Below are 21,697 nucleotides of genomic sequence, written 5' to 3'. Positions count from 1 at the left end.
CACCCCAAGGTCGATTTGGTGGTCTGGGGTTGGCCCAGGTGATTCTGAGCCCGCAGTCCTTGGAGAAACACTAGATGGTCTCACTCCTGCCACGTGGAGGGGAAGATCATAATCAAATCTGTGCATTCACAGGGTGCCTACTGTGTACCTGGTGATTTGCAAGAACCACCTCATTTCATCCTCCGACAGCCTTCCAGGAAGATGACGTTATTCCCAGTCTCAAGATCACACACTGGCCACCAGCAGAACCATGGTTTACGGTGGTCTCTCCTCTCCCCCCCGCCAGGGGCCTGCACACCAGGACCGCCAGCAGGGCCTGGGACCCACTGCAGGGACAGGACCCCCACCAGGAGAGACGCGGATAGAAGGATTAGGAAAGAGGCAGGGTCACCCTGGGATGAAGAACCCGCCCGTACCCTTCCCCAGAGGGTGCCTCCCGCCCAGGAGGCTCCAGCGCAGCTGAGCTGGACCAGGCCAGGCTGGGCGAATCCCCGGACACTGGGCGCCCCCTGCAGCCAGACTTGGGTGCGACAGGTGGGAGGCAGGGTTTCCCGCGTTTTGGCTGGTTCTCTCCTCCATCATCTCCAGCCCTTGCTGGGAGGTGGGCCAGGCCAAGCATTGTGGTCATCACTGTCGCCCCATTTTAAGGACCAAGACAAATGCTAAGTGACTTGGCCCAAGGTCACAGGTCAGCCCATGTTGGGTTTTGAACCCAGATCCCCCGGCCTCTTCCGTCCAGCCGCTGAGGCTCTCCCACACCTCCCCACGCTCCCTCGCACCCAGGACAGAACACGCAGCAGGACGGCCGTGGCAGGTGGGGCAGGCAATAGGTAGTTAATGGGCATCGGGGGATCTCAGCTCCCACCAGGGGATTGGGCCAGGGAAGGGCACAGAGCCCTCCGCGTGGGGCTCAGGAGCCGAGGTTCAGCTGCAGGTGCTCCTGGCATCGCCGGGTGTGAAGGGGCGAGTGGAAGGCCGGGCCTCGCCGGGGGGCCTCACGCAGCAGGGGCAGCACCGGGCTGGCGTGGAGCTAAACCAAGAGCAGGGGAAAGCAGGCTCTCCCCAAGCCCCTGCCCCACAGCCCACAGCCCACCCGCAGGGGAGCAACAAACTGCCCAAGCCGCCTCCCTCCTGCCCCCGCCCCCGCTCTGCCCTCCAGACAGGGCAAAGGGAGTGGGCTGGCACCAGGGGCCGTCAGGGCAAGGCCCTGGGTGGGGGGTGGGATGGAGGTTACCCACCCCCATTCCACTTAAATAGGCTCCACATACTGGGCTTCAGAGTAAAAATGTCTTTAAATAAAGGAATCTCTCTCCCCAAAATTGTAAACTACTAAACTAGTCTAGCTGAGGAAATAAGGCCCTGAGAGGGCCAGTGACTGGCCCAAGGTCAACCAGCAAGCGAGTGGCCTAGCCTCTTTCCTCTGTGTCTCCAGGGACCCCTGGGCATACTCGAGAGGCCCGAGACCTTGCTCCAGGTCTGAGTGCTCCACCTTCGGGGCCAGCCCACCCTGGTGGGGCTTCTCCCACACCTCAACAATCCACAGGCGCCCCTCTCCCGGCACACACACACGTCTCACCTCCTGGAGTGCTGAAGCTTCGCCGCTCCCTGGGAGACCCTTCCCTGGTTTGTAGAGACTTGGAGGCTGGAGCCGGGTGCCAGGCCCATACCCCAGGAGGGCGGGGGGACTGACAGCAGATGGGCACAGCGGGGGGCGCGGGGTCTGCACAGACACCCAGTCGGGCCCCATCACTCTCTGCAGCCAGACGGCTTTGGCCATGTACCTGGGGAGCAACGGGCCAGAGGCAAGGGGTCGCAGCCCTCCTGGCTGGTCCCCCACTTCCCACCCAGCCCAGGAGCACACAGCCTGGGCTTGCCCTGCAGGGAGCTGACGCCAGCCTCATCCATCCAGGCTGCAGCACCGCATGTCTTAGACCAAAGACCCACAGAGGCAAGGAAATGAGGAGGCTCCAGGAAACTCCCAGAGAACCCGGGAGAAAACCCCAAGGGAGGAGAAGCAGTGACTGCAGGAGTCGGGGGAGACCCAGCCTCACCCCAGCCCACCAACCCCAGGTCCACTGCTCGGGCCCCTGCTTTGAACTCACTTGGGTCCCAGTGGTGCACAAATCGTTAAATACCAGTTGCTGGCACAGCCCTGGTCAAAGGGGTTATATCCCTGCAGGTATGGGCACTGGAGGGGGAGAAGGTGGGAAGCAGGGCTCAGCCGCCTGGAGGGTGCAGGCCGCCTCCACGGGCCCCCTCGGGGCCAGTCAGCTCAGCTTGGGCTCAGCGCATGGTTGCAGCAAGTCTCTGGGAGCAGCAAGACTCCCCAGGCAGGGAAGCCGGGAGAGTGAGGCAAGGCCTCGTCCCTGCCCCGGCTTCCAGGCAAGCCGCCCACTTCTGAGCAGCGCTCCTGGAGAACACCGACACTGCACCCACCTCTCCCGCCTCCTCAGGGCTCCCCCCTCATCTCTGCCTTTCCATCTCCATCAGACACACACACCTGCTCCCCCCGCCCCCAGATACACATTCAGAGCTTCCTTTTGCCTCTTAACTGTCCCAAAGACAGTCCCAAACCCCATCCCACCCCCACTTCTCCACTTTCTCACCTCTCCTTTTTCTGTTTTTCCTAAATTTGTGCCCTCACTGGATTTCACTATCTGGAAAGGTTGTATGAAGGCCTTGTCACATTTCCAAAAGCAAAATCAGAAAGCCCTGGAAAAATGTGGGCTGAAGGCCTGGGCGCACAGTGCAGGGTCAAGTGCAACGATCAAATTCTCCTCTCCGCCCCCACTCCCCCCTCCCCATCCTCCCGGCTCCTCCTCGAGCCCCCTCCTCCCCAGCACGGGCCAAACCTCACCTCCCTTGGAGAGCATTAGCTGTGAAATGTTCATTACAACCAGAAGGGGCCCAAAGCACCTCTGCCCATCACCAACTCGCCTGTGCCCAGGCCCCAGTCACAAAGACTTGGATCTTTAAAATCACTCTTTACCGGAAGGAGCCAGGACACCACGCAGGGCCGCTGACACTGCGACTGCCGCAGGAAAACTCAAAGGGCTCCAGAACATCCCATTGTTGCCCAAAAAAGCAACATTCAGCACTACGTTATTTTGAGTTCTGCCTGCTTCTTAAGGCATTCAAAGCATTTAAGAAGAACCACTATTCTAAATGTGGCTTTAATGAAATGTTGAGAAGAGTTTGATTAAGATTAAGTTTGCAAATAGAATTTTTAAATTTGGGGAAATAAATTTTTATTTACTAATTGGATATGAATTGTAGAAAAACACTGCTCAATGCTAAAAGGAAGATAATTGGTTAATAAGTTTATAAGAACTGACAAATAAAGGCGAACACCTTCCTTTCCGCACACAGGACCTCTCAGGGGGGAATGGAACCCAACACCCTGAACCTTCCAGACCGGCCTCTCCCGCTGGCTGCAGTCCTGGGCCTCCTGCTCTAATCCTAGGTCTCAAGCGTCCTCACACTCCAAAGGGCCAAAACCTAAGTAATCACTTCAGTGCATCTCCCACTCAGCTCCCACGCCGCGCCCCCCCCCCAATCAGAGCATCAGGCTTCCTTCTCTCGCCTTCTTCCCCAAAGCATTATCAATTCATTTGTTTGTTGTTTCACTTACTATGTCAGAAATACCTGGGAATCCCAACAATGTTCCAGGGACTGTGCTAGGGCTTGAGGATACAGCCATAAACTGCACAGCCAGCCTTAACTTCCAGGGTGGTGAGGTCAGCGGCGACACGCGCCCTTAGTTCTAAGGGGAATGCAGCAGGGCAGCTCCGAGAGAGATTCAAGTGAGAGGAGCAGGAAGGACCAGACTCCAGAAGAAGAGCAGCCCAGAAACGTGAGTATGCTGAGCCCCGAGAGCCTGAGGAAGGACCCCTTAGGGCAAGAGGTACGTTCAGTTCCAGATACGGCTGTGCACGGTCCAGAAAGATGAGATCTGAGGGCCGTCGGCTGGCTCTGGCCACTTGGTGCAAGCCGCATCAGTGTGACAGTTAGTCAGATGGCAGGCTGGGTGGGCCAGAGATGGTGAAAAATGGAGCTAGCTCTTTCAGAAAATACAGCTGGGCTGGAGGGGAGAGGACAGCAGACGGGGTGAAGGTCTGTGATGTTAAGGGAGGGTTTTACTTTGCTCTTATTTATTTATTTATTAGAGAAATTGTGGGTTTATAGAACAATCATGCATAAAATACAGGATTCCCACATACCACCCTATTATTAACACCTTGTGCTTTTTCTTTAACTTTTTACTTTGATTGTTTTGCTTTTAAGATGAGAGAGAAATGAGCACGTGTAAATGAAGATGGGAAAGAGTGGCAATAATAACAACAACATATAGGGCTCTTGCTTGTACCAGCCACTAGTCTATGTAACTTTCACATATTAATCCATGCTGCTCCATTTTACAGATGGGGATATTGAGGCACCAGGAAGCTAAGTAATGTATCCTAGATATCCGTGCTGGTAAGTTGTAGAGCTGTGATTTGAACTTACATGGTCTGGCTCTAGAACCCTTGCCATCAACCACGGAGCACGCAGCCTCAGCAGGAATTGAGGTCAGGGGAAGGAAACGTGTGTGGAGGAAGAGTATGTGAAAAATGCCTGAAATGGGTGTCGCAGGTAATGGGAAAGAGTCCTGCCAAATGAGTCACAGAGTACAGACCATGTTTAGGTCCCTTGAAGTTGGAGACACTAGGTTGGGAGGGCACCACTCCGAGCAGCGGATGGTGGCCAGGCCTACGGCACAAGATGTGGGCGGAAGAGGGAATGCTGTCCAGGAGAGGCTGGAATGATGGAAGGAGGCTGGAGAGCGGACACACAGACCACTAGAGGCTGATGAGTAAGAGCTGGGCAAGAATCACAGGTGGACTGGGGACCAAAGATGGCTGTGTGCACAGGCTGCGTGGTGGCTGGAAAGACGGGAAGAGGCAGGCAAAGAGGGCTCCTCTGTCCTGTCAGGAACGCCAGCCCCCCCCTCAATGCTGCCCACCATGGTTTCTGTAAACAGTCTTTAGTCAAGTCATTGTCCTGCTCAAAGAATCCCACTCTTACCACTCCTTGGAGGTCCAAGGGAGTGCAATAAGAAAAGGAAAAGAAATGAAGCCACAGAGATTGTAAAGGAAGTGTCACAAACGCCATGACTGTCCATGTAAAACTTTCCAAATAATCAAGAAAAAAGCTACTAGTACAAATAAGTGAGTTTCACAAGAACACAGGATTCAAAAATCCATTCTTGTAATAATGAAAAAATGGAAATCAAAGTTTTTTAAAAAAATTACAATAGTATTTAAAAAACCTATGAGGAACTTAGATATAAATCTAACAAAAAGTTTAGATAGGGAGCAGACCTAGCTAGTTCAAGTGATTGACTGTCTGCTTCCCATGTACGAGGTACCAGGTTTGATCCCCAGTAACTTGTAAAAGCAAAACAAGCAAACAAACAAAAAAAACACCTCTCATGGGGGAGTAGATGCAACTCAGTGGTTGAGCACCTACTTCCCATGTACCAGGTCCTGTGTTCAATCCCTGGTATCTCCTTAAAAAAAAAACAAAAAAAAACCACTTAGTATTCTTTAAAAATGTGCAATATCTATATGCTGAAAACTACAAAATATGCTAATGAAAGAAATCAAAGATGACCTAAATAAATGGAGTGGTATATACATATCATGTTCATGAATTTGAAAACACAATATTGTTACAAATGTCAATTCTTCCCAAACTGAACTATAGGTTCAATTCAATCCCAATGAAAGCCTCAGCAGAGATTTGTTTAGATATTGAGAAGCTGATTTTCTAAATTACATGGAAAAATAAAGGAACCTGAAGAGCTCAAAGAACTTTGAAAAGGAAGAACAAAGTTAGAGAACTCACATTTCCTGATTTAGACTTAAAATAAAGCTATAGTAATTGAGACAGTGTGACATTGGCCAAAGAACAGAGAATCCAGAAATAGACTCACACATATAGGGTAAATTGATTTTTTTCTTATCCTGCGCCCCACCCCCACCCCATGGTTTTTGCTTGCTGTCTGCTTTCTGTCTCCATTCGCTGTGCATTCTTCTGAGTCTGTATTTATTTTTCATTTATCACCCCACCACCTTGCGGCTTGCTTGCTGTCTGCTCTCTGTGTCCATTCGTTGTGCGTTCTTCTGCGTTTTTTGCTTGTTTCGCTTTTTATTGTGTCACCTTGCTGAGCTGGCTCTCTGCAGCGCTTGCCGGCTGGCGGCACTCTGTGGTGCTTGCAGGCGGGCGGCTCTCCACAGCGCCCAGGCCAGTGGCTCTTGGCAGCGTGCGGACAAGCCTGCCTTCACAACGGCCTCCCATATGGCAGACGGGAGCCCACCTGATTGAGCCACAAATGCTTTCCTGGCCAATTGATTTTTTTTTTTTTTTTATAAATATGAATTTATTGTCCACTTTTTTTTTTTTTTTAAAGATTTATTTATTTATTTAATTCCCCCCCCCTCCCCTGGTTGTCTGTTCTTGGTGTCTATTTGTTGTGTCTTGTTTCTTTGTCCGCTTCTGTTGTCGTCAGCGGCACGGGAAGTGTGGGCGGCGCCATTCCTGGGCAGGCTGCTCTTTCTTTTCACGCTGGGCGGCTTTCCTCACGGGCGCACTCCTTGCGCGTGGGGCTCCCCCACGCGGGGGACACCCTTGCGTGGCACGGCACTCCTTGCGCGCATCAGCACTGCACATGGGCCAGCTCCACACGGGTCAAGGAGGCCCGGGGTTTGAACCGCGGACCTCCCATATGGTAGACGGACGCCCTAACCACTGGGCCAAAGTCCGTTTTCCCTGGCCAATTGATTTTGACAAACATGCAAAGGCATCTCAATGGAGCAAGGATTGTCTTTTCAACAAATAGTACCAGAACAATCCATATGCAAGAAAAAAAATTATCTCAAACCATACCTCACACCATATATAAATAAAATTTAATCTAAAACGAATCACAGACCTAAATATAAAATCTAAAACTATACAACTTCTAGAAGGAAAAATAGGAGAAAGCCCTTTGTGACCTTGGGTTAGGCAAAGATTTCTTACTTATAGAACCAACAGCAGAATTCATAAAAGAAGAGAAAATCAACGGATTGTACTTCATCAACATTTTAAAATTATGTTCTTTTGGAAGATACTGTTAAGAAAATGAAACAACAAACTACAGACTGGAAGAAAACATTTCTAAAATGCATATCTGTATCCAGAATACATAAAGGACTTTAAAACTCAATAATAACAAAACAACCCAATTTTTAAAAATGGGACAGAAGATTGGAAGAGACTTCACCAAAAATATACAGATAGCAAATAACAAGGAAATATGTTCAACATAATTAGCTGTTAGGAAAATACAAATTAAAACCACAATGAGCTACCAATACGTATCTATTAGAATGGTTAACGTTTAAAACACAAAACAAACAATTAAACAAACAAAAAACTTGACAATGCTAAGAGTCGGTGAGGATGCAGAGCAACTAGAATCCTCAGACCATTGCTGGTGGGATGCAAAATGGTACAGCTATTTTGGAAGCCAATTTGGCAGTTTCTTATAGAGTTAAAGTTCTAAGGAAATCAGACTCCTCCCTCGTGGCCCCCAAAACTGCCACTGCAGATGTTGGCTGACCCCCCTGTTTGACACTGTATTTACTTATTTAGTTAGTTACTACATATGTATTTATGTATGTATGTATGTATTTTTAACAAATAATTCCCTTGACTATTTCCTATTAAAGGCAAAAAACAAAACAAAACCAAAATAAACAGCCAATGCCACTATGCCACTTTTGGGTACTTATTAAAGAGAAGTGAAAACTTATGCTCACATGCCTGTACATGAACATTTATAGCTGCTTTATTTACAATTGAAAAAAAATTGGATGCAACCCAACAACAGAAACAGCCCTCACTGGTAAAAGGATAAACTGTTATACCTCCATATAATGTAATACTACTCAGCAAAAAAAAGGAATGAACTAACAATAGCAGCAACCACATGGATGAATCTCAGAAGCATTATAGGAAGTGAGAAAAAAAAAAGCCAGTCAAAGGCTACAATGGGGAGTGAATGTGGCTCAAGCCATTGAGTGCCTGCGTCCAACATGGGAGGTCCCAGGTTCAGTCTCCAGTGCATCCTAAAAACGATCAACCATAACAAAAAAAACCAACAATCAAATAAATGAAAAAACCAATGCAGGGGAGCCGATGTGGCTCAGTGATTGAGCGCTGGCTTCCCACATACAAGGTCCTGGTTCAATCACCAGCCCCAGTACCTAAACAAAAGCTATAATTCCATTTATGTGACATTCTGGGAAAGGAGAAACTATAGGGCCAGAAAACACATTCATGGTCGTCAAGGACTGCTGGTAGGGAAAGGAGTTAGTCAAAGGGCAGGAGGGAATTTTTTGGAGTGATGGAAAGGTTCTAAATCTTGATTGTGGTAGTGTTTACAGGACTGTATACAATTGCCAAAACCCACAGAAAGGATTTCTGGGAAGATGGCGGATTAGAAAGACATGGGACTCTCTTCTTCCCCAGAAAAATAGTTAGAGGACAGGCAGAAATGGCCTGGAAAAAAAATCTTCTAAGGTTTAGGACACCAGGAGAAGGCTGGACACCATTCAGGAAAGAGAGGGACAAAAGAAAAGAAATATGATGGCAAAACTGAGTTAAAAGCAGCAGCTACAACTGCCAGTGTCCTTCCCCACATTATAGACACTGACTCTCAGGCCCTAGGCGCCTGTGGCTACAGACAAAGGGGGCCCCAGGAATCTACTTTCCCAGGAAAGGAGAGAGAAAGGGACACAGCCTAAGGCTGACTCAGCTTTTGACCCACAGATTTGGTCTGCTCTGTCTCATGAGTCCTTCCAGGCTGCGTGCGGCTTCACCATTGTTTGCCTTGGAGTTGGCAAGGGTCTAAAGCGGGGGTTCTTTACCAGGGTCCATGACCCCTTAAAGATTTCAGGGGGCCGTGGTCTTGAACTGAAAATTCAAAAAAACATTGTTCTTCTGGGGTCGTGTTGGTGCAGGTATGATATATTTATTAAATAACACACAGTACAGTGTGACCTCAGTAAGGGGTCTGTGTTTTTCACCTGACTGGCAAAGAGGTCTGTGGAACAAACACAGACCTTTCACTGGTCTAAAGAGATTCAACCCTAACAATCTCCTCTTCCACTGACAGGACTGGTTGTTGTGGATGCAGAGGTGAGTGGAATTATTTCCTACCCAGGAAAAGAGAAGGGATGCTAGGAAAGGCTGGAGAACTGCCTCTGAGAAAGTCTGAAATATGAAGTTCCAGAGAGAAACCTCTGTAACATTGACCCAGTCCTTATTGCAGCTAACACACTCCAACCAGGCACTGAACAGAGGGATGCCAAAGATCACCATGCGCTGGCAGACTAAAGAAGTGCACGAGGAAATTAAAATGAGAGGCTTTTCCGGCCTTTCCAGCCTCCCTCCCCAAGGCCCCAGAAGGCAGGTCTGCAACTCATTACTGGGTCCTGGGTCCAGATTTGAGAAGTAAGACCCAGAACAGGTTGAACCAAGAATCAAAAGGGAAGCAGATGTGGCTCAACTGATAGAGCGTCTGTCTACCATATGGAGGGTCCACGGTTCAATCCCCAGGGCCTCCTGACCTGTGTGGTGAGCTGGCCCACGTGCAGTGTGCTGCTGTGCTCAAGGAGTGCCGTGCCACACAAGGGTGCCCCCACATAGGGGTGCCCCACACATAAGGAGTGCGCCCCACAAGGAAAGTCACCCCGTGTGAAAAAAGTGCAGCCCACCCAGGAGTGGTGCTGCACACATAAAGAGCTGACACATCAAGGTGATGCAACATGGCGGCGGACTTGGCCCAGTGGTTAGGGCATCCGTCTACCACATGGGAGGTCCGCGGTTCAAACCCCGGGCCTCCTTGACCCGTGTGGAGCTGGCCCATGCTCAGTGCTGATGCACACAAGGAATGCCATGCCACGCAGGGGTGTCCCCACATAGGGGAGCCCCATGTGCAAGGAGGAGTGCACCCCATAAGGAGAGCCACCCAGCGAGAAAGAAAGTGCAGCCTGCCCAGGAATGGTGCCACACACGGAGAGCTGACACGACAAGATGACGCAACAAAAAGAAACACAGATTCCCATGCCGCTGACAACAACAGAAGCAGACAAAGAAGATGCAGCAAATAGACACAGAGAACAGACAACTGGGGTGGGGGGTGGGGGTGGGGGTGGGGGTGGGAAGGGGAGACAAATAAATAAATCTTAAAAAAAAAAAGATGCAACAACAACAATAAAAGAGATGCAGTTTCCTAGTGCCACCTGATAATGCAAGAGGACTCAGAAGAACACACAGTGAATGGACATAGACAGCAGATAGTGGGAGGCAGGGGTAGGGGAGAGAAATAAATACCTGGAGGACCTAATGTTGAGTGCAGCAAGCCAGACACAAAAGGACAAATATTGTATGATTGCACTACTATGAACTAAATACATTGTGTAATCTGGGGAAGGACTGCTAAGGGGTGTGGAGTTTTTCTTTTTGGAGTAATGAAATTGTTCTAAAATTTTTCATGGTGATGAATGCACAAAATTATGTTTACACTAAAAGCCATTGATTATACACTTTGGATAGACTGTATGGTATATGAATATATCCCAATAAAACTGTTTAATAAATAATTGTGCAAGAATAGCCAGAAACAGCAACTATGGACAGGATGGGAAGCATAATGAGATCAAGGGGTGAAGAATTTTCTTGTTTGTTTTTATTATTATTATTGACACAAAGAAAATGCTCTAATGATGACTGAGGTGATGAATGCCTAAATCTGTGATTATAACAAATATCACTGATTGTACACTTTGGATGAATTGTCTGCTTTATTAATATGTATAATAAAATTGATTTGATTTTAAAAACTCATAGAACTGTGCACTAAAAAGGGTGAATTTTACTGCATGTAAATTATACCTCAAATTCTGACTTTAAAAAATATATATATTTATAAACACACTACCATGGTTCCCAGGTTTTCACTGTATCAAGACTAAATTCTTTGCCTTCCAGGGTTTTAAAAAAAGTTTTGGCTAGCCCCAGGGAGCCAACTTAATTTCCCATGCCACCTTCTGCTCCAATTAGAACTGCTTCCTCTCCTCTTTCAGGCTTCCCTGCTTTCTTGCTGGCTGTGCCCCGCACTTGCAACGCCCTCCCCTAGGTCTCTGCTGCTCTACAACGGTGGCACGTCCTCCCTCTGCATCGCGAGCCTCACTGAAGCGTCAGTTCCTCCGCCCGTGACCCTGCGCTCCACGCCGCAGCGCGCGCACACCCCTCTCGCCACGCGCTCAGGCGCCTGACGGCTGTTATTCTGCTTTCACGTTCCTTACCCACAGCAGTGCAGAGCAGCCCTGCTCACCTCCACGCCGCTCCTGAAAACACTCACGCAGCCTCGGACGCCTCGGGCACTCCACGCAGTGCTCCCGCAGGAGCGAGCAGCGCGTAGGACGGAGCACCAAGGCGGGAGGAGAGACCACTGGCCTCCAAGGAGGCGGCGAGATTTGGGCTTAATCGTAAGAGACGGGTCTGGAAGGACTAAGGCGACACCTTCCAGACCGGTCAGGCCATCAGCGACCAGGGTGGTGGAGAAAGAGCGGCAAGGGCGGAGGTCAGGAAGGCGCCAGGTGCCCCCCCACGGCCCCGCGTACCTTGCCCTCGTAGGAGCGCTCGGCCGCGCTCACGGACATGGCCTGGATCAGCAGCAGCAGGAGGAGCGGCACGAGGAAGCCCGCGGCGGGCACGGCCACCACGATGCTGCGCGCGGGCTAAGGAGCTGCGGGCCCAGCGCCGCCCGCCCTCAGCCCCGCGCGCCGGCCGCGCTCCGCGGGGAGGCGCCCGCCACGCCACCGCCTCGCCTTCCCTCCGGGGGCTTCCGCCCTCGGCCCGGGGCCGCGCTCCACCCTTAGCACCCGCCCCTGCTAGATTCTCACCCCTTCGGCGTTCCTCCTCCCGGCTAACACCGCCCATCGCCCTGACCCCACCCTCCCCCGCCCTAGCCCACCCAGGCGGTCCCAGGGCTCCTCTCCTAGCCCCGCCACTGCTAGCTCCGCCTCCGGGGCCCGCCCCTAGCCCGGCTCGTGGGCTTTCCCCGATGCCTCAGACCCCCAAGAGCTCCCCACGTGGCCCCAGCGGTCCTGGACGGATACGCGATGGCCTTGTCCAGGGAGAAAGGCAGATGGGTCGTGCGCACAAAGAAGACCAGGCAAGTGACCAGCAAGGAGCCTGAGTAGAGGCACAGGGACAGGACCAGCAGCATGAAGAAGCGGAAGTTGCGGTGGCCGATGCAGTTATTGACCCACTTGCAGTGGTGGTCAAAGTCCTGGGCCAGTGGGAGAGGGGCAGGCTTGAGCACCCGTCCTCTGGCCCAGGCCCCATCGCCCCCTCGCCAGCATCCTGAGGCCTTCCCCTGGCCCCCGAGGCCACCCTAAACCTTCCCACAGTCCCTAACGCCAACACTGACTCCCACAACCCAGGAAGAAACTGAGCCACAAAGTCACTAACGCTGACATTTCCATGCTTAGAGCATCGTCCCGCCTCTGTGACTCACAAGGTCGGCCACCAGGCCTTTAGAAGCAAGGCCAGCCTGGTCTCCTGTGAGACAGCCTGGTAGAAATTTGGGCAGAACCTAGAATGTCTAGGTTTTTTTGCCCCTTAAATGAGGATGATAATAACCCCCCCAGCTGCCCGGCCAGCCTCTCAAGGTTGTAAGGACCAGATGAGACAGTATGCATGTAAGCCTTTGAAGGCTGCACATGTGGGAGAGGAGCAGTCGGAACCCAGGAAACCTTCTGGTCTGTACACTCGGAGGACACAAAAGCTCCCTCAGCCTGGAGGGCAGCCAGCGCCTTCCCTGAGGAACTCGGGTGTCTAGGTTCAGGGAGCCTGGGAGAGGCACAGGGGCTGCCTTTCCCCCGCCCAGCCTGACCAGGCCCAGCCGGGATGTGATGCCCTCTGTGCATCAGCACCTGTGGGTGCAAGGGCCAGCTGCCCACGCCAGGTGCAGGCAGGCCCCAAGACCCTTTTGTGTTTTATAGGTACTGGGGATTGAACCCAAGACCTCGTACATGGGCAGCCGGTGCTCAGCCAGTGCAGCTACATCCGCTTCCCCCTAAGCCTCTTAAAAGTGACTAAGAACGGCTGAGACTGTCTGCTACCCTTGGCTTTCGCCGTCTCTGAAGATGGTTTCACACCTGCCCCTAGCCCTGCTGAGGGGGGAGCCTGGTCCGGGCCAGGTGCTGTAGAGGTAGGTGGGCAGGTGGGAGCAGCACTGACCTCCACACAGATGTTGCACCAGGGGCAGTGGTAGGTCCGGGGAGGGCGGTGGAAGCAGCACCTTTGGCACCACTGCAGACGGAAGGCCCTGTGGTTCACCCACACCACGTGCACCATCAAGGGGCCATGCTCGTTGGAGCCTGGTGAGGGCAGGGGGCAGGAGGCCCTGTGATCACACACTGCTTCTCAGGGGCAGCCGCCCAGGCTCCCGGGCCCAGGAAGGGTAGGGAGGTGCTGGGCCAGCGAACCTCTAGTCCCCACTGAGAGAACTGAGTGGTCTGTGAAGAGATCGCTGGCTTCCCCGCCGCCCCCCCCCCCCATCTTCCCCTCCGAGAAAGCTGGAGAAAATCTCCCTCCTCAGTGGCTTGGGAAGGAAAGTGCCAGAAGCAGGGCCGCACACATGAGGACGTGGGGTGGGGCTGGGGGTCCTGAGGAGGGGAGGTGGGTGGAACGCCATGGGAGACATTCCTGCAGGCACGAGGCCTCACTCACCTCGATGCAAGATGCCAGGGTCTGAGAAGTTGAGCAAAACCAGACTGAAGAAGGTGAGGACAAAGAGGAGGCCTGTGACGATGGGATAGGCCCACTCCCCGCTCTGGGCCAGCCACCTGCACCTGAGACCAGAGCCTGACTCAGCCTGGGTCTGGGGCCCCTCGACGCTCCCGGAGGACCCAGTCCACCTGGTCAGGATCACAGACCTAAGGCCTGCAGATAATGACAGACCCGTAGAAGCCCCACGAAATGTCACTATGGCACCAGCACCGCCTGCCACCTGCCGCTCCCCAGATGTGCCAGTGCTCTATACCTCTGTGCCTTTGCACGTTCTGTTCCCCCTACCGAGGGTATCCTCCCTTTCCTGACCCTCTTCTACACTTCCCCTGTCCCCATACTGTAACGATCTTCCTTTCCATCTTTCTCTAAGAAGCCTGACAGCTGGCATGAGAGACTCACGGGAATGCAAAGAAGAGGCCGCTGAAAACGACTAGGAGCACTACATTGAAGGCGGCAAACAGGCTGGGAAGCATCCAGGGAAGCGGGACGTGTCGGGGGGATTGGGGCTCCTTCACGAGGGGCATGACTGGGCCTCCCGTGCTCCTGGGGGAGAACAGGGCCACTCCAGTCTTCCCTCCCCCTGCCTGGCTCCTTGAGCCCCATGGCCACAGCAGCCTCAGAAGCCACAGCCCAGGGCAGAAGGGAAAAAGGCCCAGTGTGACATCACAGAGACTGAGGAGAATGGGGGTTGGGGGTCCTCAGCACATGTGTCTGCCGCCTGCTCTGGCTGCTTCAGGTGACTGTCACTTCCACCAGCACCCCCACACTTGCTGGGGATTGACATGAGAGAAACACTTGGAGAGAAGGTTGGTGATTCCAATCACCCTTTCAGGCCCACTACTAATCAAAGCAAACAGTGCTCATTGCCCACTCCATCTCCATTTTCTCCTTTTTCATGTTATAAAATCCCACTTTGGGAGTGGGGGGCATTCAACCTACTTAGCAAAATAATTTCCCAGCTTCCCTCATGTCAGGATTGGCTTCATAACACAATTCTGGCTAACAAGATATAGTGGATGTCCATTGAGGGTTTCTAGAAATGTTTTTGCTTTCTTGATACAAGGGGGAAAGATGCAGTTGGCACAGTATTGCCCCTTCTTCTTGTCTTGAACCTAGACATGCTGGCTGGGGGGTGCCATCTTGGTCCCGTTAGTCAACCATGCTAACCAACAGAACTTGATGACATGGTTGAGTCACTGCCCAGCCCTGAACTGCCTACCTCTGTGCTGCTTATTATGTCAGAGAATAAGTAAGTTTTCTGTTACATGGAGCTGACATTTCTTGTTTGGTTTGGCCATGGAACATCTGAATTCCTCTGGGTTTGGAGGATTCCCCACCATCGTTTATCTCTTTTTTGGAGGTTCTGGGGATTGAACCTAGGACCTCGTACATGGGAAGCAGGCACTCAACCATTGAGCTACATCCACTCCTCAATGAGAGTTGTTGTTTTTTCATTTGTTTGTTTTTAGGAGGTCCTGGGGATTGAACCTGGGACCTCATATATGGGAAGCAAGTGCTCAACCACTTGAGCTACATCCACCCTCTCCCCACCCTCCACGTCATGTATCTTGATGAGGAGCAAACAACCATTTCCCCATCCCAATTGGAGATTGAAAACGCCAGATATCCATTTTCCCAGCCTCCCTTGCCACTGGCGCACAGGCCAGTGACTCAGCCATCACCTGTTCAGAGAAACCCCAGGAAAACCTTTTCTCAGGACAGGGATGTAAGAGGGAGTGACTCTGGTAGTAGCCATGGTTGAGAGGTTTAGTCCTGGTGCAAAAGTGGCTTCAGGGCTGGAGGGAGCTGCACAGCTGCAGTCAAGTTCCTGCACAGAAGTGGCCCCTGAGGCAGCTGCAGCTCTGAGTCCTCCATAACCGCAGTGGTTCCCTCAGATAAATTTGGGTGTGTTCCTAGAAGCTTAGCCTCAAACCTGTCTCCAGCTCTCTCAACCATGCTGTGAGCCACTCAGTATCCTTCAAACCAACTCTTCCTACTTAACCATCCGGGGTCTTCTGTTGCTTCAAACTAGAACCACTACCGGAGTAGACACCTCACTTTCCCTGGGGACCTGACACTCAGGACTGTAGGACTGTATCAACCAGAAACAGATGGCTTTGTGAGTGTAGATTGTTGAGCCAGGGGTGGCAGAATGAGAATTCATGGCACATGATTGAGTAACCCAGATGAGGAAACCTGCTTGTAGTCGTTGGTGTCAGAATATTGTTGATACAGTTTCTAATGTTTTATTTTCTGATGAGCATACAATAAATTATTTTTTTATGCTTTTTGTGCCATTTCCAGATCTTCCATTTTGGAGGTTATGACCATGGCTCTGGCACGGTCAGGCTTCCCTGATTAATAGTTTTTAATCTACTTAAAATCTTTCCCTGATTGACATATTGACCCAAAATATATGGAAAGAATGATCCAATTGTAAAGATCAAGAGACTAAGTTTTTCAAAATTCTTCCTTACCTGGGGCTATCCTATCAGAATCCAGGCATACATAAAATGCCCTACATGCTATCACTGTGAGCCTTAATATGGGAAAGTGTAAATATATTTTACAAGCTAATTAATTTTCAGGAAAACTTTAAAATGATTTCCTAAAAATCTGAATTCAGAGAAGGGCTTCTATAAAGGTTTAAACTTGGGAAAATTACTACTGTCCTATAAAAAGGATGTTGGGTTAAATTTTACTTATTCTAATCAATACATTTGTAAACATTTTATATATATATATATATATATTTAATTGGGCTCAGTCTGCTTCTTTCCTCTACCTTCCACATATTGTTGCTCCCCAAATCATTTCCTAATAAACATTCAGCAAGCTAATCTCTAGAATCTGCCTCCTGCGGAACCAACCTGTAACAATCTGTTTCTGGACTTTTTGTTCCATTAATCTATTGATTCTTGCACCATGATTATTTTTTATTGCAATTTTAGAATATAGTTTCTTTCTCTTTTTTTTGTATTCCTAGTTGTCATCATTTGAATCTCTGAAGTTATGTTACGTAGTAAATAAAAATGTCATAGCGCAAAAATATTCATTAATGAACTCTCTTAAGAAATGAGTCCCAACTCAAGCATCTCCTTTCATTTAAAACTAGCATCTCCCTCTCCTATCCCAACTTCAGTGTAAAGCAATGTTAATTGCAGGCACAATGAAAATTTATTGCAAAGTGAAATTGCAAATCTTGCAAAAGAGGCAAAATTTCATGATGTTGATAAAAGTGATGTTAGAATATCATTTGACTCACTCAAAATGCCAACAAAGATTCAGTCTATATTTCATTTGAAGATGGGAAAATAAGGTTGATAACATGGTAGTCTCTTCAAAAGAGAATTGTTATATGCCTCCCTGGTGAATTCTACCAAATATTTAAAGAAAAATTAATACCAGTTCTTCGCAAACTTTTCCAAAAGATTGAAGAGGAGAGAACACTTCCTAGTTCATTCTATGAGGCCATTATTATCCTGACATGAAAGTCAGACAAAAATATCGTAAAACAAAACCACAGACCAATATTCCTTATAAATATAGGTGCAAAAATCCTCAACAGAATACTAGCAAACCTGACCTAGCAGCATATTAAAAGGATTCTACAACAGGACCAAGTGGGATTTATGCCAGGAATGCAAGTTTGGCTCAAGATACAAAAATCAATCTATACTAAAAAAAAACACACTATCATTTCAAAAGATACAGAAAAAGCATTTCATGAAATCCATCACTTTTTTGTCATATACTCAACAAACCGAAATGCAACATCCTTAATCTGATAAAAGGTATCTATGAAAAACCTACACCTGGGGAAGCGGACTTGGCCCAGTGGTTAGGGCGTCCGTCTACCACATGGGAGGTCCGCGGTTCAAACCCCGGGCCTCCTCGACCCGTGTGGAGCTGGCCCATGCGCAGTGCTGATGCGCGCAAGCAGTGCCCTGCCACGCAGGGGTGTCCCAGCGCAGGGGAGCCCCACACGCAAGGAGTGCGCCCTGTAAGGAGAGCCGCCCAGTGCGAAAGAAAAGTGCAGCCTGCCCAGGAATGGCGACGCACACATGGAGAGCTGACATAGCAAGATGACGCAACAAAAAGAAACACAGATTCCTGTGCCGCTGACAACAGAAGCGGACAAAGAACACGCAGCAAATAGACACAGAGAACAGACAACTGGGGTGCGGGGAGGGGGGAGAAGGGGAGAGAAACAAATAAATAAACGAATCTTTTTTTAAAAAAAAAGAAAAACCTACACCTAATAGTTTGATGAAAGATTTAAGGATGAAAGACTGAAAGCTATCCCCCTAAGAGTGAGAACAAGACAAGGATGTCCATTATTGCCATTTCTATTCAACATTGTGCTGGAAATTCTAACTAGGACAATTAGACAAGAAAAATAAAAGCCATTCAGATTGGAAAGAAAGAGCAAAACTATCTCTATTCAGAGATGACATATTCTTGTATATAGGAAACTCTAAAGCCACCTTAAAGAAAAATCTACTGCCTCTTCATCCAGCTAATGACCTCCATTTATTAATATGTTCAAAAGTCTGCTTCCTGGGAAGCGAATGTGGCTCAAGTGGTTGAGAATCTGTTTCTCACATGGAAGATCCTGGATTCAGTTCCAGGTGCCTCCTGAAAAAACAAAGACAACAAGCAAAACAAACAAAAAAGCCAACTCAGTCGATGTGTCTCAGCGGTTGAGGGCCGGCTTCCCACATACAAAGTCCTAGGTTCAATACCCAGACTCCGGTACCTAAAAAAAAATCCTGAGTGAGTAACCAAATTCCATAAAATTGCAGGATACAAGACAAACATACGAAAGTCAGTTACAGGGCGGCAGACTTGGCCCAGTGGTTAGGGCGACTGTCTACCACGTGGGAGGTCCGCGGTTCAAACCCCGGACCTCCTTGACCTGTGTGGTGCTTGCCCATGTGCAGTGCTGACGCATGCAAGGAGTGCCCTGTCATGCAGGGGTGTCCCCCACATAGGTGAGCCCTGCACACAAGGAGTGCGCCCCGTAAGGAGAGCTGCCCAGCACGAAAGAAAGGGCAGCCTGCCCAGGAATGGTGCAGCACACACAGAGAGCTGATACAAGATGACGCAACAAAAAGAAACAGATTCCCGTGCTGCTGATGGAAGCGGACTAAGAAGACACACCAAATAGACACAGAGAACAGACAACCAGGGTGGCGGGGAAGGGGAGAGAAATAAATAAATAAATCTTTAAAAAAAAAAAAAAGACAGTTATTACACTAGCAATGTACAATCCAGAAAGGAAATTTTTTTAAAAGATTTATTTTTTATTTATTTCTCTCCCCTTTCCCCACCTCCCCCCCAGTTGTCTGCTCTCTGTGTCCATTCACTGTGTGTTCTTCTGTGACCGCTTCTATCCTTATCAGCGGCACCGGGAATCTGTGTTTCTTTTTGTTGCATCATCTTGTTGTGTCAGCTCTCTGTGTGTGCGGCGCCATTCTTGGGCAGGCTGCACTTTCTTTCGTGCTGGGCGGCTCTCCTTACGGGGTGCACTCCTTGCGCATAGGGATCCCCTATGTGGGGGACACCCCTGCGTGGCACGGCACTGCTTGCGCGCATCAGCACTGCACATGGGCCAGCTCCACACGGGTCAAGGCGGCCCAGGGTTTGAACCGCGGACCTCCCGTGTGGTAGACGGATGCCCTATCCATTGGACCAAGTTCACTTCCCCAGAAAGGAAATTATGAAAACAATTCCATTTATAATAGCATCAAAAAGAGTAAAATACATAAAAATAAATTTAATCAAGGAAGTGCAAGACCTGTACACTGAAGACTTAAAAACTTCGTTGAAAGAAATTAAAGAAGACCTAAACAAATGGAAAGATATCCCATGTTTATGGTTTGGAAGTCTTAATATTAAGATAGCAATACTCCCCAAATTGACCTACAGATTCAGTACAATCCTTATCAAAATTCCAACTGCCTTTTTTCTTGCAGAAATGGAAACGCTGACCCTAAATGTCATATGGAAATGTAAGGGAGCAAGATGACTAATTGTTGAGGCCAAAGTGAGGTTTCAAGAAAAGAGCCAAGGTTAGGTATTTGTCCAGAGGAGGCCATGCCTTGGGATTTTAGGATGGTGGCATTTCGGATGATAGATACTATGGTACAAGTTCCAGTCCACACTGTAGGAAGTGTTAGGTATGCAGTATTTCCACACAGAAAGTAAAAACCTGTGCCAGCAAGCCTTAGCGTTGTTGAGGGGCCTGAGGGGCTGAAATAAGAGTGCGGGTGATTGGGAATGCTGAATATTTGGGTTCTGCCATATATTACATTAACATATGAAGGAGAATAATAGGGTTTGGAAGGATTATATGTTTGTTTGGTTTGACAGAGATTTCAGAAAAGAAAAGTGAAGAAGTTTTTAGGATTTTTTCTGGGTTTTAATCTGGTTAAGTTGTATGGTTGTTCTGATTGTGTTCCTATTCCAAATAATTCAGTCGGTCTGTAAGAGCTGTTAAAGCACCATACAGCTTCACTGTAATTTTTATTACTTATTCATGTAAGTAATGTTTGATTAATGCCCAAGTTGTTTCAAAATAGGTTTGATTTAAGATGCTTGTTTGGCACTTTTAAATTTGTCTGCCAGTGCAGTGTAGTAGTGTTAAAGAGTAGAGTATAATTACAGGATGTAGTGGGTATATGGCCCAAATTAGTTGCATAAGGTTGTACAGACAGATACTTACAGCATAAGAAAGGTCTATCCATTGGGACTGTGACTATTCCAATGGAATTTGAATTTTCTACCAAATGAGAGATGTTTAAGGTCTGATGAAGAATAAGTATAACTTCATATTCTGGTAAATTAAGGGGGGTGGTTCTGTAACCCATCAGCCTCCAAATTCAGTGAATTGTGGGAGAACGTGCAGGAGGGTTTCTGGACTTACAGGAAAGGCAAGTAGGGATAAGGTTTCAGCGCAGGTATGCTTGGGGTGTATCCAGCAATCAGAATGTTTAATTGCAGTTGCTATGGTTTGAACAGTTCCTATAAGGGGATGATAGGGGGTCTTTGAGAGGTTGGTATGAAGAGGAGTGGAAGAGTGAGATGCAGAAAATTCATTGCAGAGAGATTTTAGTCAGCAAAGAAAAAGAAAAGGGTAGCAAAGGAAAAGAAGATGATTTCTTCAGGATGAAAATCAGAGAAGTCTCCTTGCAAACACAAATCCTGAATAATGTCTACATCTTGTTCGATTGAAAGGGTAGAGAGATGACATAGTCAGTCAAGGTCATGGAGAAAATATTACAAAAGGTGTTAACTCTGTGTATCATGTGGGTTGATGTTGTGAGAGGTCTGATCTGAGGTTTTGTCACCTCTGTGCTTTGTGAGCTTCAACCGCAGATCTCTGAGAGGTTCGCAGTTGTACTTATCTCAAGTTTCGGTGTTGTACTGTCTGCAGTTTCAGGATCTGGAATTTTACTGTTCACAGGAGGCGATGGGGCAGATTTCAACCTAGAAAAGTGTATCCACCATGGAAAGTTTAAAAGTTTTGCTGCGGCGGGAGTGGTCAGGAGAACAAGAAAAGGCCCAGTACATCTTGGGGTTAAGGGTTTAGGGTGAAAGGTTTTCAGGTGTACCCAGTCACCTGGGTGAATAGGTAGGGCGGGAGCAGAGGGTTCCGGCGCAGGAAGCATAGAGTCAGTTAGCTGATGGAGGAGGGTCCGCATTTGGGTTAAGCTGAGTAGGTTACACTTGAAATCTGATGGCTGAGAAGAAATGTTAGTGAGGGTGAAGGGGCATCCGTGCATGATTGTAAGGCGGCTAAGGA

The 21,697-nt window shown here is 49.0% G+C and overlaps 1 protein-coding gene and 1 long non-coding RNA gene across 3 annotated transcripts; one reads left to right on the top strand and one right to left on the bottom strand.

Moving 5' to 3' along the window:
- Positions 1–811: 811 nt before the first annotated feature.
- Positions 812–14,515, bottom strand: ZDHHC19 (zinc finger DHHC-type palmitoyltransferase 19). Of its 2 annotated transcripts, none has more exons than XM_058295618.2 (8): positions 14,290–14,515; positions 13,831–13,952; positions 13,339–13,478; positions 12,213–12,385; positions 11,715–11,820; positions 2,103–2,188; positions 1,577–1,781; positions 812–1,030 (listed from the first exon to the last, which is right to left on the bottom strand). In XM_058295618.2, the coding sequence occupies exons 1-8, from the start codon at positions 14,412–14,414 to the stop codon at positions 911–913; spliced, it is 1,077 nt and encodes a 358-aa protein (XP_058151601.1). In that variant the 5' UTR covers positions 14,415–14,515; the 3' UTR covers positions 812–910. The 2 variants fall into 2 exon arrangements, with proteins under 2 accessions (XP_058151601.1, XP_071070830.1); XM_071214729.1 differs by having other exon boundaries at positions 13,831–13,874.
- On the top strand, positions 3,823–9,286 carry LOC131278237 (uncharacterized). The gene is made up of 3 exons (XR_009185528.2): positions 3,823–3,904; positions 4,422–4,476; positions 9,203–9,286. It is a non-coding gene; the product is annotated as an uncharacterized lncRNA (long non-coding RNA).
- Positions 14,516–21,697: the final 7,182 nt, after the last annotated feature.

The sequence above is a fragment of the Dasypus novemcinctus genome, chromosome 4 (assembly GCF_030445035.2).
Source record: "Dasypus novemcinctus isolate mDasNov1 chromosome 4, mDasNov1.1.hap2, whole genome shotgun sequence".
NCBI classification, from domain to species: Eukaryota; Metazoa; Chordata; class Mammalia; order Cingulata; family Dasypodidae; genus Dasypus; species Dasypus novemcinctus.
Note: the sequence above shows the minus strand (reverse complement) of the source record. Positions and strands in the feature narration are given on the sequence as shown.